This window comes from Mobula hypostoma, chromosome 25 (genome assembly GCF_963921235.1).
Source record: "Mobula hypostoma chromosome 25, sMobHyp1.1, whole genome shotgun sequence".
Classification (NCBI taxonomy): Eukaryota; Metazoa; Chordata; class Chondrichthyes; order Myliobatiformes; family Myliobatidae; genus Mobula; species Mobula hypostoma.
Genome location: NC_086121.1, coordinates 24,043,025 through 24,058,032, shown reverse-complemented (window position 1 = coordinate 24,058,032; position 15,008 = coordinate 24,043,025). Strand labels below are relative to the sequence as shown.

At 42.3% G+C, this 15,008-nt stretch overlaps 1 protein-coding gene across 3 annotated transcripts; it reads right to left on the bottom strand.

Moving 5' to 3' along the window:
- Positions 1-543: 543 nt before the first annotated feature.
- cplane2 (ciliogenesis and planar polarity effector 2) lies at positions 544-14,479 on the bottom strand. Of its 3 annotated transcripts, none has more exons than XM_063032847.1 (6): positions 14,474-14,479; positions 11,731-11,891; positions 11,060-11,212; positions 10,470-10,594; positions 5,464-5,600; positions 544-3,216 (listed from the first exon to the last, which is right to left on the bottom strand). In XM_063032847.1, the coding sequence occupies exons 2-6, from the start codon at positions 11,840-11,842 to the stop codon at positions 2,976-2,978; spliced, it is 768 nt and encodes a 255-aa protein (XP_062888917.1). In that variant the 5' UTR covers positions 11,843-11,891; positions 14,474-14,479; the 3' UTR covers positions 544-2,975. The 3 variants fall into 3 exon arrangements, with proteins under 3 accessions (XP_062888917.1, XP_062888915.1, XP_062888914.1); XM_063032845.1 differs by lacking the exon at positions 14,474-14,479 and adding an exon at positions 14,430-14,460; XM_063032844.1 differs by lacking the exon at positions 14,474-14,479 and adding an exon at positions 14,430-14,449 and having other exon boundaries at positions 11,731-11,964.
- Positions 14,480-15,008: the final 529 nt, after the last annotated feature.

Genomic DNA, 15,008 nt, shown 5'->3' with positions numbered 1-15,008 from the left:
TAAGTACATGTTCAGCACAGCATTGTGGGTTGAAGGGCCTGTAATGTGCTGTAGGTTTTTTATGTTTCCAGTATATATGAGATAGGCTAAAAACAGAGGATATGTTTTGTTTCCCCGAGACTACTCACGCAACAGATGGTTTCAGTACAAACTAGTAATCATGGTCGCTATCTCTAGCACTGACTTTGTATTCCAATTTATATGATTAAGTGAATTTAAACTTATTTGTCGCCCTGGTATCTGAATTTGTATCTCCAAGACATCAGGTTAACTGGTTTCAATCTAATTACCACAGTTACATTCTTAATTACAAATAGCGTATACTGAAGTCTGCCTTGCCCATCTGATTTCACAGGTTAGCCAGATCATTTGCCATGATCAAACAGCACTGGTTCTTCTATTCAGTGCTAATCTCCTATTCTAAACAACTCTTACCTTGGAGGTACTAGAATATCTGAAAGACCAAAGACAGATCATGGATCAGTTTATTTTAGTATTAGAGCAAAGGAAGATTCAACATTCAGCAATTGTTGAACCCTTTATTGAGCACTGGAAATAGCTACCTCCTAAGTATACCATCCATAATCTGAGGACTGGTTGAGGACATGGTCCTGGCTGGGCTGAGTGATAAGATTTTATTGGTGTTCATTGTCATCTGATTCTTTTTTATGAATAGCAGAATTATTAGATCCCCACAGCATTAAAATCCTATTTCCCCTCCCCCTTCCATTACCACTTTGGCCTCTTACCTCTTCTCCTCACCTGTCTATCACCTTCTCTTCCATTTTCCATTTCTCCCATGGTCCACTCTCGTCTCCCTTCAGATTTCTGCCTCTCCTTTCCACATCTGGTGTCTACCCCCTTCGTTTCCAGCCCTGAAGAACGGCTTTGGCTCGAAACATCGAAAATTTATTCGTTTCCATAGATGCTGCTTGAGCTGCTGAGTTACTCTCGCATTTTGTATGCATTGCTCTGGATTTCCAGCACCTGCAGAATCTCGTGTTTATTAAAATCTGTGTCCTGCACTTGGAAACTGATCTCTTCTCAAATATTTGTAAAGCAAATTAATTTGAATTATGAAACCTCAGCTGGATAGGATAATGAGATTAAAAGTTATGGTACCAATGCAGTCCTGATTTCAAGCTTTCACTTGTGCTAGGCAAGATAAGAATTGTTTTTGGATGCAGTTGCTAAGTACCTTTTATTTGATATTGTTTTGAAAATTATTAAAGTCAAATTATTGTCAAACAGATTGTCCCCCAATACCGTATACTTTCAGTTACTCAGCTGCATTTCTACATACTGGCTGAAGTCGTTAACTGTGTCTTCACAAAGGAAACAGACTGGATTCATTTTCATTCATCCAACATTTCTGTTGGCACTGCAGCAATCTATCGAATTTTAGTTAAAACCAGCAAGAAATTAAACCTTCCTGATTGTCTAATGGCTAAGTTAAATATTAAGGCTGACTTTACAGTGCAGGAGTACCAAATTAAATGCTAGTCTATGCTGGGTTGGGTGACCTTGGGTTTGACCCATGTCACCAGGCTGAGTCAAGTTCCAGTCTTTTACTATACTATAATAAATCAGGTTTGGCTGTGATGCTGTTCACAGCAGAATGCCCTGTCCACAGCATGGAAGGACTAGGTAAGCTATAGCCCGTTTCAGCTGAGGCACCGTTTACTATCATTAGTCAGTGACTCTCAGTAGTAAATTAATTAATATACCTGTAGTAATCGCCAGAATATGACCTCTGATAATTGCTGTATCATGGATCTACAAGTCCACAGGATGATTCAGTTGGAATACATACCTTAGGATACTCATCTCAGTTATTACAAGATGTCACAGTCCTCGTGACCGGTGTGAAATGTGCCAGATTTTCCAGAGATTACCAGCTTTACCCCTGACTGAGTCACACCTGCACCTTTAAACTTGGCTTCACATGCTACAACCTGCAAACGTATCTTCCATTAACCAACGTGGATGGTAGTAAAATGAATAGAGATATGGAGAACGTGATTCTTCTCGTCACAACAAATCTCTTTAGGTGTAATCATAGGGAAAGTGTGCCAGCATCTACTTTCCCAGGAGTTTAAGGTGGTTTGGCTTGTCATCAAACACTAATAAACTTCTACAGATGTACTGCTGAACGTATCCCGGCGAGATGCATCTTGGTCTTGTATGGTGATGTGAATGTGCAGGAACGTAAAAAGTTGCACAGCGTAGTGCGCTCTGCCCATTACTTACAGGCACATCCCTCGTCGTCTACAGGAGGTGCTGCCTCAAGAAGGCAATGTCTATCATCAAAGATCCTCACCACCCGAACCATGCCATGTTTTTACGGCTACTACCGGGCAGGAGATACAGAGGCCTGAAGTCCCCCACCACCAGGTTCAAGAACAGAGATTTCCCTTCAACCATTTGGTTCTTGAATCAACTAGCTAATCACTATAATTCAGAATTTCTATGACAATTTTGCACTAAAATTGACTTGTTTTGTTCTAGTTATGCTTACTTATAAAAATTGATGTTTTTCTTGTGAATGCTACTTATGTGATCCCATGTGTTTATGAGGCTGCTGTAAGTTTCTCATTGCACCAAAGCTTATGTGTACTTTGTGCATATAACAATAAACTTGACTTTGATTTTAGCAGTCTGAAACCGGTTCTGAGGTTTGTGGTAGATAAGGACTCTTTCAACATTTGTCCAAGCTGAATAAGTTTGATGTCACATTGTTACCTTGAAATGAAATTAGTTTTCCTTCCTCAGAAAGTTGATTAAATGCCAATGGCTCACAGAATGGAGGAAATTATCACATGCTTCTGAGTGTTGATTAAAGCAGCTGATAATGGCTGTGGTACCAATCAAACATATTCAGTCCAACAAGTACAAGTCACTACCTGTGAGCAAACAAAGATTAAGAATGTCATCAGACAAGGGTCTGCAGAGGACTCAGAAAGGACTGTTGGCTCTCAGCGGTGGTGCACAGCAGGGGCAAGTCCTGCTGTCACTTGATCTTGGTACCACAGATGTTCAGCTATTCCATTCAGTATGTGCTCTACCTCCAGAAGTCCCACTTTGCCATCGAGAGTTTTTCCATCTGACAACCGTGGACCATTGACACTCTTAATTTTGTAGACAGGCAGGTGCCATGTCTGCTGGAAAGCACGGACTTCCCTCTCTGTGACATCGGTGTGCATGTATTGGTCAAATCTTGTCACATTTTGTTAAAGGAAATGGGTAAATTCAAGTAATATTCCTTATTTTGTAAACAAATAATTAAAAAAATACATGATAAACACAAGAGATTCTGCTAATGTTAGAAATCCAAAGTAACATGTACAAAAGGCTGGAGGGACTCAACAGGTCAGACAGCACCGACAGAGGGGGACAAAGAGTTGACATTTTGGGCCGTGACCCTTCATAAGGACTGGAAAGGAAGGGTGAAGAAATCAGAAAGAGGTGTTGGGGGGGTGGGGGGGGAGGAGAAAGAGTACAAGCTGAAAGGTGATAGGTGAAGCCAGATGAGGGAGAAAGTAGGTGGGAAGGGGAGCAGGGATGAAGTGAGAAGCTGGGGGTGGGTGACAGGCAGAAAAGGTAAAGGGCTGAAACAGGAATATGCTAAGAGAGGAAAGTGGACCATGGAAGGAAGGGAAGGGGAAGGGGTGCCAGAGGGAGGTGATAGGCAGGTAAAGAGGAGTAGGAGGGGAGCCAGAATGGGGAATGGAAAAGGAGAGGGGGGAGGGGGAGAAATTGCCAGAAGTTAGAGAAATCAATATTCATGCAGAAGGTTAGAGGCTACCCAGTTGGAATATGAGATGTTGCTCCTCCAACCTGAGAATGGTCTCATCATGGCAGGAGGGAAGGCCATGGACCAACTTGGAAATGGGAATGGAATTAAAATGGTTGGCCAACAGGAAATTCTGCCTGTTGCGCACGAAGCAAAGGAGTCAATGAAATAAACTACATTTATTGTTTAGGTCATTGTGCTATCAAAACTATGGTGAAACATCATGCTACCTACAAAAGATATCATAGAAAGCAGGACAGAGTATTGAAATCCCACTTATTACTGGAAGGGTATTACATTTGAACACACTGGGTAAAGGTATTATTTCAAACTGTTTTCTTTATATTTTGCTTAGAGAAACAGAAATATAGGCATTGGATCAACGCAAGTCAAAATGCCTCCACAATCAAGTGGTCAATACTCAGCTTACATGCGTAAAGTCATTCCTTAAGCAAGAAGGGCCACAAGGTTGGTGTCTTTTTTTAAAAAAAAGATGGAGACAGGAAAAACAATTGAAAGGTACATCTACAACTGTCCAGTCACTGGCCAAAGAAAGTACAGAAGATTTAAAATCAAACTAAAAGGACAAAGTATCTTCATCAGACAGGGAATGAATCGGAATCTAAAAATAGACACAGAAAACATATACAACAGGAATTCTGCAGATGCTGGAAATTCAAGCAACACACATCAAAGTTGCTGGTGAACGCAGCAGGCCAGGTAGCATCTGTAGGAAGAGATGCAGTCGACGTTTCAGGCCGAGACCCTTCGTCAGGACTAACTGAAGGAAGAGTGAGTAAGGGATTTGAAAGTTGGAGGGGGAGGGGGAGATCCAAAATGATAGGAGAAGACAGGAGGGGGAGGGATGGAGCCAAGAGCTGGACAGGTGATTGGCAAAAGGGGATACGAGAGGATCATGGGACAGGAGGTCCGGGAAGAAAGACAAGGGGGGGACCCAGAGGATGGGCAAGAGGTATATTCAGAGGGACAGAGGGAGAAAAGGGAGAGTGAGAGAAAGAATGTGTGCATAAAAATAAGTAACAGATGGGGTACGAGGGGGAGGTGGGGCCTTAGCGGAAGTTAGAGAAGTCAATGTTCATGCCATCAGGTTGGAGGCTACCCATACGGAATATAAGGTGTTGTTCCTCCAACCTGAGTGTGGCTTCATCTTTACAGTAGAGGAGGCCGTGGATAGACATGTCAGAATGGGAATGGGATGTGGAAAATATATGTTGGGGCACCAAGGCAGCAAAGCGGTTAGTGCAACACTTTTACAGCTCAGGGCGTTCCCGAATTCAGAGTTCAATTCGGGTGCCATTCTGTAAACAGTCTCTGTACGTCCTCCCCACGGTATGCCTGGGTTTTCCCCAGGTGTTCCTGCTTCTTCCCACAGTCCAAAGACGTACCGGGTAGGTTAATTGGTCACTGTAAATTGCCCCAGGATTATATTGGACTTAATCAGGGTTAGGGGGTTGCTGGGGCAGTGTGGCTCAGAGAGTCTACTCCATGCTGCATTGCTGAATAAAATAGTTAGATTACATATTTTCAATGAATAAATACAATAAAATACTTTGTAAGAATTGCATCTTGCTTTAGAATCTAAGAAAGTTTATAGAATATCAACAGCTGGAACAGTTAACATTTGAAGTGACCTTATAACTGAAGGATACTTTGTGCCAACAATAATTTTCACAATCTTCTCAGAATCATGAAGGATGCGTGACATTTGGCTAGGTAAATCATCAAATGATGATCGATCAGTGAAAGAGAACAGGAACAGGACTGCATCAGCCTTGTCCTTGCAGGCCTGAGAAAAATAAAAGGAGCATTACTCACTATAAACTGTACTTGTCAGAGTTTATTCAATATCATGTAAATGCACTGATATCCCGCAGTTTTGTGCAAGTATATAAAGATTGCAATATCATAACATTAAATAAAACAGTGATTCTGTTTTTATAAGTCCACAGGGAAGAAACTATGTTTGATTTAACACAGAATTTGAGCAATCCAATTTATGAACAAGCAACGTGGTCTGGTTGAGACTTCTCTGTAAATATAGCCCAGTCCTATATCGTGGAAGAATTTGCTAACACTAGGACTAAAGGATATAAATATTTCACTTGATATTTCAGAAAAATTTCTTAAAATTCCATATTTTGGGGCTCTTAAAAGTATAATATCCCATCAGTAAACACTTTCCCTGACTATATAATGTATCTGTCATGTTTTCTCGTTAACCAAGCCAGCTACGGTTTATGGTCTGCCATTGCTTTGCATTCACCAGCTACATGGGTAACAGCTTGCTCTCCATATCGTACTGTCCTGGCTTGCGCATCACGAAGACAGCTAGGACACAATATCCATGGCTGATCCTGACCAACGTTGGGCCTCGTGTAGGTATGATTTACTGAAGTTAAACCTCAGCATAATAATATTGTGTCCTAATTCTGATCACCACAACTAAAGCTGGTGTCCATGTATGGACAGATTTACTAGAAGCTGAATGAGTTAAGTTACACAGAGAAATTGGAGAAGTGAAGATATTCTCCTGAAAAAAGAGAAACTTAAAAAGAGATTCAGCAGTGCTCAAGCTATTTTTAAAAAAGATGAGGAGAAATTGGTTCCACTGGTGGGTGGGTGGGGGTTGATAACCAGGTGAATAGAGATTTAAGATAATTGCCAAAAAAATATCTGAAAGGGAGCTGAGATTTTGTTTCCTCCTGAAAAATTGTTAAGATCTAAAATGTATGGCCTCAGAATGGTACATCACGTCAAGGAGAATATAATAAGCCAACCGAGAACTAGGGAATTTCCTTAGAATTTCCCTAAAGGAGACAAATGATCCCAACAAAAATCTTCATACATTGAAATCGGTACATTAGATTTGGAAACCCAATCAAAACAGGTAGAAGTCTTAAAAAAATTCAAATCTGCACCTTCAAATCTGTTGACCTTGATATGTTGTAGATTATAACACATCCTAGGACCAACCAAGGTGGTCTTATACAGTGAGTAGTTGGGTACTAATGAGAGTGGTAGAACAAAGTGACCTAGGAATACAGGTACATAATTCGTTGGAAGTGGCGTCATAGGTAGATAGGGTTGTAAAGAAAGCTCTTGGCACATTGGTCTGCATAATTGAGTAAATGATTTGGATGTTATCTTGAAGTTGTACAATTCGTTGGGGAGGCCTAATTTGGAGCATTGTGTACAGTATTGGTTACCTACCTACAGGAAAGATGTAAACAAGGTTGAGAGTGCAGAGAAAATTTATAAGGATGTTGCCAGGTCTGGAGGACCTGAGCTATAAGGAAAGATTTAATAGGTTAGTATTCTTTAGAACATAGAAGATTGAGAGGAGATTTGATATAGGTATAGAAAATTATGAGGAATATAGATGGGTTAAATGCAAGCGGGCTTTTTCCAATAAGGTTGGGTCAGACTACAACCAGAAGTAATGGTATTAGGGTGAAAAGTGAGAGGTTTAAGGGGAACTTGAAGGGAAACTTCTTCACTCAGATGGTCGTGAGAGTGTGGAATGAGCTGCTAGCACAAGTGGTACATGCGAGCTTGATTTCAATGCTTAAGAGAAGTTGGGAAATGGAGGGCTATGGACGTTAGGGCTATGGTCCTGTTCAGGTCAATGGGAGTGAGCAGTTTAAATGTTTTGGCAGTGACTAGATGGGCCAAAGGGCCTGATTCTGTGCTGTACTTCTCTATGACTCTGATACTAACAATAGTTTGACAAATAGCAGAATCTCATTTGTAAATCTACAATGTACTGACTCAGAAGACTTTTAATTTTAAGATGCTAGAGTTGAACCTCTTGATCTTAGCTAAGGACCATTTCAGGAAGGATAAAGTGTGCAGCTAAGATACACTAATGAACAGAACAGGCCACATTAACTTCAGAATAAACACACCAAAAGCAGGATCTGAATGAATCCATTACACTATTTTTATACAGTGCCTTTGGAGCTTTCTTACAGACTGGTCACTGAACTACAGTTATCCGTGTAGAGCTGCCCGATAATTAAGCAGTGATTGTAGAGTCTGAAAAGCCATCCCTCCTGAAAACAAGTAACACAAACAAGGCATAAAATGTGGGGCACCACCAGGTTTAACCACTAAATCAATCTATCTATTGACTGAGATACAACGCAGACTAGACCCGTCCGCCCTTCTGAATGCACCATTAAATCCTATTTAATCCTAGCTTAATCGCGGGACAATTTACAGTGATCAATTAACCTACTAACCAGTGTGGCTTTGGATGGTGGGAGAAAACCCACACAGCCACAGGGAGCAGCGGGAATTGAACGTGGGTCACTGGTACTGTAAAGTGTTGTACTGACCACTATGTTACTGTATCACCCCAACTATTAACACCTATAATAAAAGTTCAAACCAACTGAACTATAGCATTATTTAGAGTGTAAAGAAAAAACTGCTGGAGGAACCCTGCAGATTAGACAGCATTAATAGAGAAAGAGATGGTTGATGTTTCAGAGAGGAAATATCCAGTTTACTGTGAGAGGGAGGGGCGAGGTAGGGGCTGGCAGGCAGTAGGTGGAACCAGGCAAAGAGAAATTATTGGGCAGATGGAGTGATGTGAGGGAAGGGGAGGAGGAGTTGGGAGGGAGGGGCTGTAGGATGACAGGTAACATAGATAAGGAGGTAACATAGATAAGGAGGTAACAGAGAAGGCTGATGTGAGGGACAGAGGCTGAAAGCAGTTAGGTGAAGAAACACGAGGCTGCAAATTCTGGAGTCTGATAAGTAAGGAAGATGACAATTAGAACCAGATAAGGGAGGGATAATGGGCAGAGCAAGGTAATGAAACTACGTAACAGGAGCTGGGATACAGGGGTTGGGTATAAGGGATGAGGAAACTTGGGTGGACCAAAAGAAGAAAGGAACACAAGATTACCCGAAACTTGAAAAGTCAATATTAATACCACTGGGTTATAAATATGAGCACCACACACAAAATGCTGGAGGAACTCAGCAGGCCAGGTAGTATCTATGGAAGAAAGTACAGTGGACATTTCGAGCTGAAACCCTTCAAGCCTGAAATGTCGACTGTACTTTTTTCCATAGATGCTCGGATTTCCAGCATCTGCAGATTTTCTCTTGTTTGCAGGCAGAATATGATGTGAACATGAGAAATTCTGCAGATGCTGGAAATTACCAAAGCAACACACAAAATGCTGGGGAAACTCAGCAGGTCAGGTAGCATCTATGGAAATGAATGTTCTTTTAGTTCATGTTTGGCATTACCTGCCAGAGGATAAGACTGGGGACAGACGGATTCTGAATGAGAATGGGAAGGGGAATTGAAATGGCTTGCAACCGAAAGCTCAAGTTGGCCTTTACAGATCAGGTGCAGGTACTCCAAATCACCAAGTTGAAGGGGGTGTATGCAAATGACCTAGAAGGGTTGTGTAGGTCCAAGATGGAGGTGGAAGAAGGAGATACCAAAATAATTGTTCTGTCTCCTATAGCTGCAGTAGGAAAATGCCAGAGGTCAAGGAGGGATGGGTGGGGAGATACAAGAAAGACAAGGAATCACATAAAGAGTGGTCCTTGTAGGAATCAGAAAGGGAAGGGAAGAATAAAATGTGACTGGCAGTAGGATTCCGCAGTTAGTGGAAAACTTGAAGGATGATTTGCTGGATGAGCTCCATCTCCGTTCCTGGGAGAACCGGTCCAAGGAATGGAGGAAATGTGAGCTTACAGTACAGAAGTCATGTTTCCTGAAAAAGGACATTTCAGATGTTCTGAAATGGAAAACCCCGTCTTGAGAACAGATGTGGTGGAAAATGAGGGAAAGGGACAGTGTCTTTAAAAGACACAGGTGGGAGGACGTATTGTCAAGGAACCTGTGAAAATTAATGGAAGTATAGAAAATGTCACCACTCATCTCCTGAGATGGAGGCAGAGAGCTATAGAAAGGGGAGCGAGGTGTCAGAAATAGTTCAAATGAACTTGAGGACAGGGTGGAAACTACTACTTAAGGTCATAAAATTGACAAGTTCTGCACAAATGCAGCAGGGTGCACCAATGCAGTCATCGATGTAACAGAGAAAGATTTAGAGAGTGGTGCCAGAGCAGGCTTAAAACAAAGACTGTTCCTCGTAGCCAATGATAGATCAGGTGTAGCTAGGGCCATTGTAAGTGCCCATGGTTACAAGCTTTGATTTGTAGAAAGTGAGAGGAAGCAAAAGTGAAGTTAATCAGGGCAGTAACAACTTCTGCCAGGCAGACGAGAGTGTTAGTGGAAGAGAATGGTTTGGATCTTGGATCAGGAAGGAAGCAGAGTCTAAGATATTCCTGATGGGGAATTGACATGTATAAAGACCGGACGTCCATGTGAAGATGAGACAGTGGGTACCAAGGAACTGGAAAATCTCAAAATGGTGGAGGGCAAGTAAGGTGTCCTAGATATAGGTGGGATGGGACTGGATGAAGGGGGACAAGATAGAGTCAAGGTATGAGAAGATAAATTCAATGAGCAACTAATTTAATTTCATGGGCAAGAAAGGGCAAGTCTGAGACTGCACTGCAAAGATACCAAATCAGTTGTTGTTTATCCTTCTTGTGCATAACACGAGGAATGTACTTAGATTTACACTGCACATTTCTTTATTGAATGTCTTTGATGTGTTCTTACAGCAAGAATGTGGTCAAACTTCTTCAGGGAAGCTTCACTGCAATCCCAAAACTGAAAGCAAAACATGATCACACGACCACTCTCCACCAGCTTTCCCGGCCAATAAACTGTCCTTGTCTGAATTCCTATAATCAAGACAAACATTTTATGCTCTTAAGAAATAAGGTATTTTACCAGAATGCCGAGATAAGTGGTTTTTATTGTTTTATATTGCTTTATAAATTCTCAACAAAATTCAGTCTCCGGTTCAATGTAGGTATTTCAACATAGGCAGTTTAGCACAGTACTTGCTGTTCACAGACTTACAGAGAAAATACAATAAGGATTGCACAGTACTGTATATTATGTCTTTCTAGTTGCCAAATAACACTTAATACTTCCAAACTATCACAAAGCTAAGTACTCCTATTTCTGTTTCCCATCCACCTTCCTATTTTAACCAATATTCAGTACTGCGCGAAAGTCTTAGGCACTCTAGCTACAAATATGCACCTAAGACTTTTACACAATACTGTAGATACAGCTAAGAACTGCACACGTATGAATGATATGCATAGAGATATACAGATGAAAATAGGCTCGGACTTCACCTGTGGTCTCATGATGAAGGCTGGGGATTTCTACACCAGCAAACTTAGCAACTGCTGCTGTTTTCCCTACACCGCTCTTCCCAGACACAAAGATCTTGTAACTGGCAATATCGGGTGCTGACTGTGGAGAGAACACTGGCCGCTCAAGTAATCCTAGAGACAAACAGATTCACGTTGACATCACCAGATTAGATGTTGACATCAACTGAACTAATTTCTTGACCTACAGTGTCTACAATTGATTCTGGCTCAAGCTATGTCAACTCACAAAGCAAAACAAAAATATTTCAAATTTAAAATTTCAGCAATAGTTCATTTACTGTTTCAGATTTGGGAGTACATCATAAGGATTCTAGCTCTGGGGGATAGATGAATGTATTCAATTATTGTAAACAGAAAGGATACTTCTAAGGAACTGAAGAGACCATAGCAACTTCAGAGAACAAATGGCAAGATCAACACAATAGGAAGTGGGATTACAAAAGTATACTAAGCATGCTTCCCAGGTAAAGAAAACCATGGAAATTAACTAAACAGATTCAATCTTTGAACAAGATGTCTTTCACTGTCTTTACCCAGGTTTGCATAAAGTAAAATTATTAGAAACATCCCTATGCTTTGTGACCATCAATTCTTCATTCTGTTCAAAAGGAAGATAAATCTTCACTCACCGAACACTTTCCTCTTGTTTTTACGTAAAATGCTAGCCAGATATTCTCGGGCTTCCACAGAGTTAATCCAATTTGCTGTTACTAGAGTGCCTGATTTCACAATAATTGCCATTTCCTGACGTTGGGAGTTCAAGATCTTCTGATTTCCATCTGATAGCAAGCTGCATAAAATTGAATCCCATGGAAGAGGAATTTCAGGAGTTTCTCATAGGCACCAGCCCACAGCACAAAGCCCTATTTACAAATCCCATAGCAAGTCATGGATTGTCGCAAAACCAGTTATCAGCCGTTTTCAGACTCCCAAGTTCCTGCATCCTTTAGATATTATCCTTGTAATACTTTTAGAAATGATACACATGTATAAACAGTAAACAATAGAGGCTTAGGTCACTCTGGCCTTTAGGACTGTCATTGACTCACATTCCAAATACAATAATTTACGATCAACTTGCAAGTTACATTTTCACCCTTATCCCAAAACCTTGGCACTTGGCAACAAATCACATTATATCAAGCTTTCCACACATCTGCTACAGAAACTCCTTTAATCTTCAGTTCATCGTATGCTTTTTGCTATATGGCTTAGCAGATACAGGTTCTGCATTGTGTTATAATAATTGAGAAGGCTCTACTCTAAGTCTCTGGTATCTGGCACCACTGCAGGTCAAGAAGCATCTGGGGCTTCAATGCTGTTGATCCTTCAGGAGCTGATGAATATCAGTGTGCAGGCTATATGGCTGAGTTTGAATACAGAGCTCTGGATAAGCTTAACTTTATACTAAGCGGTGCATGGCAGGCCAAGGTGGGCAATGTTGAAGAAAGCAAAGCAAAAACAGAGAATACACTCAACAGGTCAGGTAGCAATAATGGAGAGAGAAACACAGTAACGTTTCGGATCCAAGACCTTTCATCACAACTGGAAAAAGGAGACAAGCTCTCTTCACATTGTTTTTCTTTTGGACTACCAGCACCAATTTGGACTAACACAGTACAAGAAGTGACTAAAGCATGCAAACTTCATGGATGAAGACTACATCCAGATCTAGAGGGCACAGCCTCAAAACTGAGGGGTGACCCTTTAGAACAGAGGTTTAAGGAGGTATTTTTGTAGCCAGAGTAGTGAATATGTGGAATGCTCTGCCACAGACTGCAGTGGAGGCCAAGTCCATGGGTATATTTAAAGCAGAAGTTGATCACTTCCTGGTTGGTCAGGGCATCAATGGATATGGTGAGAAGGCAGGTAAATGGGGTTGAGTGGGATCCAGGATTGGCCATGATGGAGTGGCAGAGCAGAACTGATGGGCTGAATGGCCTAATTCTGCTCCTGTGCCTTACGTAAGAGAAGTAAGAATTCAAAATCAGTCAGGTCAAATATTCAAGAATATCTAAATAGTAGTTTCAGAAAATAACATAAAAGTGGCTGCAGCAGTAAAGCTGATTGTTCACCATTGTTAAAAAAAACAGAAAAGGCCAAAAACAAAGCTCAGAAAGGCCATCCAGTGTTGCTTTCAGTAATCGCTGCTTAGCTTATCTTCTATCCCTAATCTTTTATCTTTCCCTTCAGTACAGCCACTTTAAACTCTGTTCATTTTCCAACAGCCACTCACTTCGTATACCGACTTTATCTTCTGCCCTACAGGACCGGCCCGGTTACACTCTGATGTTCTCCACAACCGGCCCGGTCACACTCTGATGTCCCACAAAACCCGCCCGGTTACACTCTGATGTCCCACAAAACCCGCCCGGTTACACTCTAATGCCTCACAGGACCGGCCCGGTTACACTCTGATGTCCCACAAAACCCGCCCGGTTACACTCTGATGGCCCACAGAACCCGCCCGGTTACACTCTGATGCCTCACAGGACCGGCCCGGTCACACTCTGATGTTCTACACAACCGGCCCGGTCACACTCTGATGTTCTACAGGACCGGCCTGGTTACACTCTGATGCCCCACAGGACCGGCCCGGTTACACTCTGATGTCCCACAAAACCCGCCCGGTTACACTCTGATGTCCCACAGGACCGGCCCGGTTACACTCTGATGTCCCACAGAACCCGCCCGGTTACACTCTGATGCCCCACAGGACCGGCCCGGTTACACTCTGATGTCCCACAAAACCCGCCCGGTTACACTCTGATGTCCCACAAAACCCGCCCGGTTACACTCTGATGTCCCACAAAACCCGCCCGGTTACACTCTGATGTTCTACACAACTGGCCCGGTTACACTCTGATGTCCCACAAAACCCGCCCGGTTACACTCTGATGTTCTACACAACTGGCCCGGTTACACTCTGATGTCCCACAAAACCCGCCCGGTTACACTCTGATGTTCTACACAACTGGCCCGGTTACACTCTGATGTCCCACAAAACCCGCCCGGTTACACTCTGATGTCCCACAAAACCCGCCCGGTTACACTCTGATGTCCCACAAAACCCGCCCGGTTACACTCTGATGTTCTACACAACTGGCCCGGTTACACTCTGATGTCCCACAAAACCCGCCCGGTTACACTCTGATGTCCCACAAAACCCGCCCGGTTACACTCTGATGTTCTACACAACTGGCCCGGTTACACTCTGATGTTCTACACAACCGGCCCGGTCACACTCTGCTGCCCCACAGCACCCGCCCGCTTGCTCCCTGCACCCGGGCCCGGTGATAATTGTTTTGCGACTCCACGTAAGACCTACAGACAGGGAGAAGCGCCATTAACCGAAACCACTCTTTGTATTACCAAGGCAGCCACGCACAACCTTACGTCTGACGTCAGAGCCCCCGCCGCCTTCGTACGTCATCACCAAGTAGCCGCGATCCGCAGGGTGACATTTAGTGATTCCCCAATTCGGATTATTCTCAAACAGCGTCCTTCAAATCCACAGGACCGTGTTATTTTTAGTGTTGTTGGACCGTAAATTCGTTAGCCTTGTGCAAATAAGTTGCCGCAAGTAGTAAATTAATATTTGATGATTACCAAATAAATCAAGCTTAAGCTGCCTCCGCCAATAAATTTCTGAAATTGAGGAAATAGAAGAAATGGAGCAAGAAAACTTCATGAAGAGTTAAATAGTTGGAGAAGGCTAAAGTGGTAAAAATACTCAATATCGTGACAAATTTAAAAATAAGGTTAAAATGTTATTGCTAGAAGGCAAAAGAGTGAAAAAGAGCAATTAAACTATCGAAAGTGGAAAAATATATATGGTAGTTTACATCCAATTTTCGCCTAGTGTTTCTCTAAAGAGATTGTGTGCATTATGGGAATGCTACAGCAA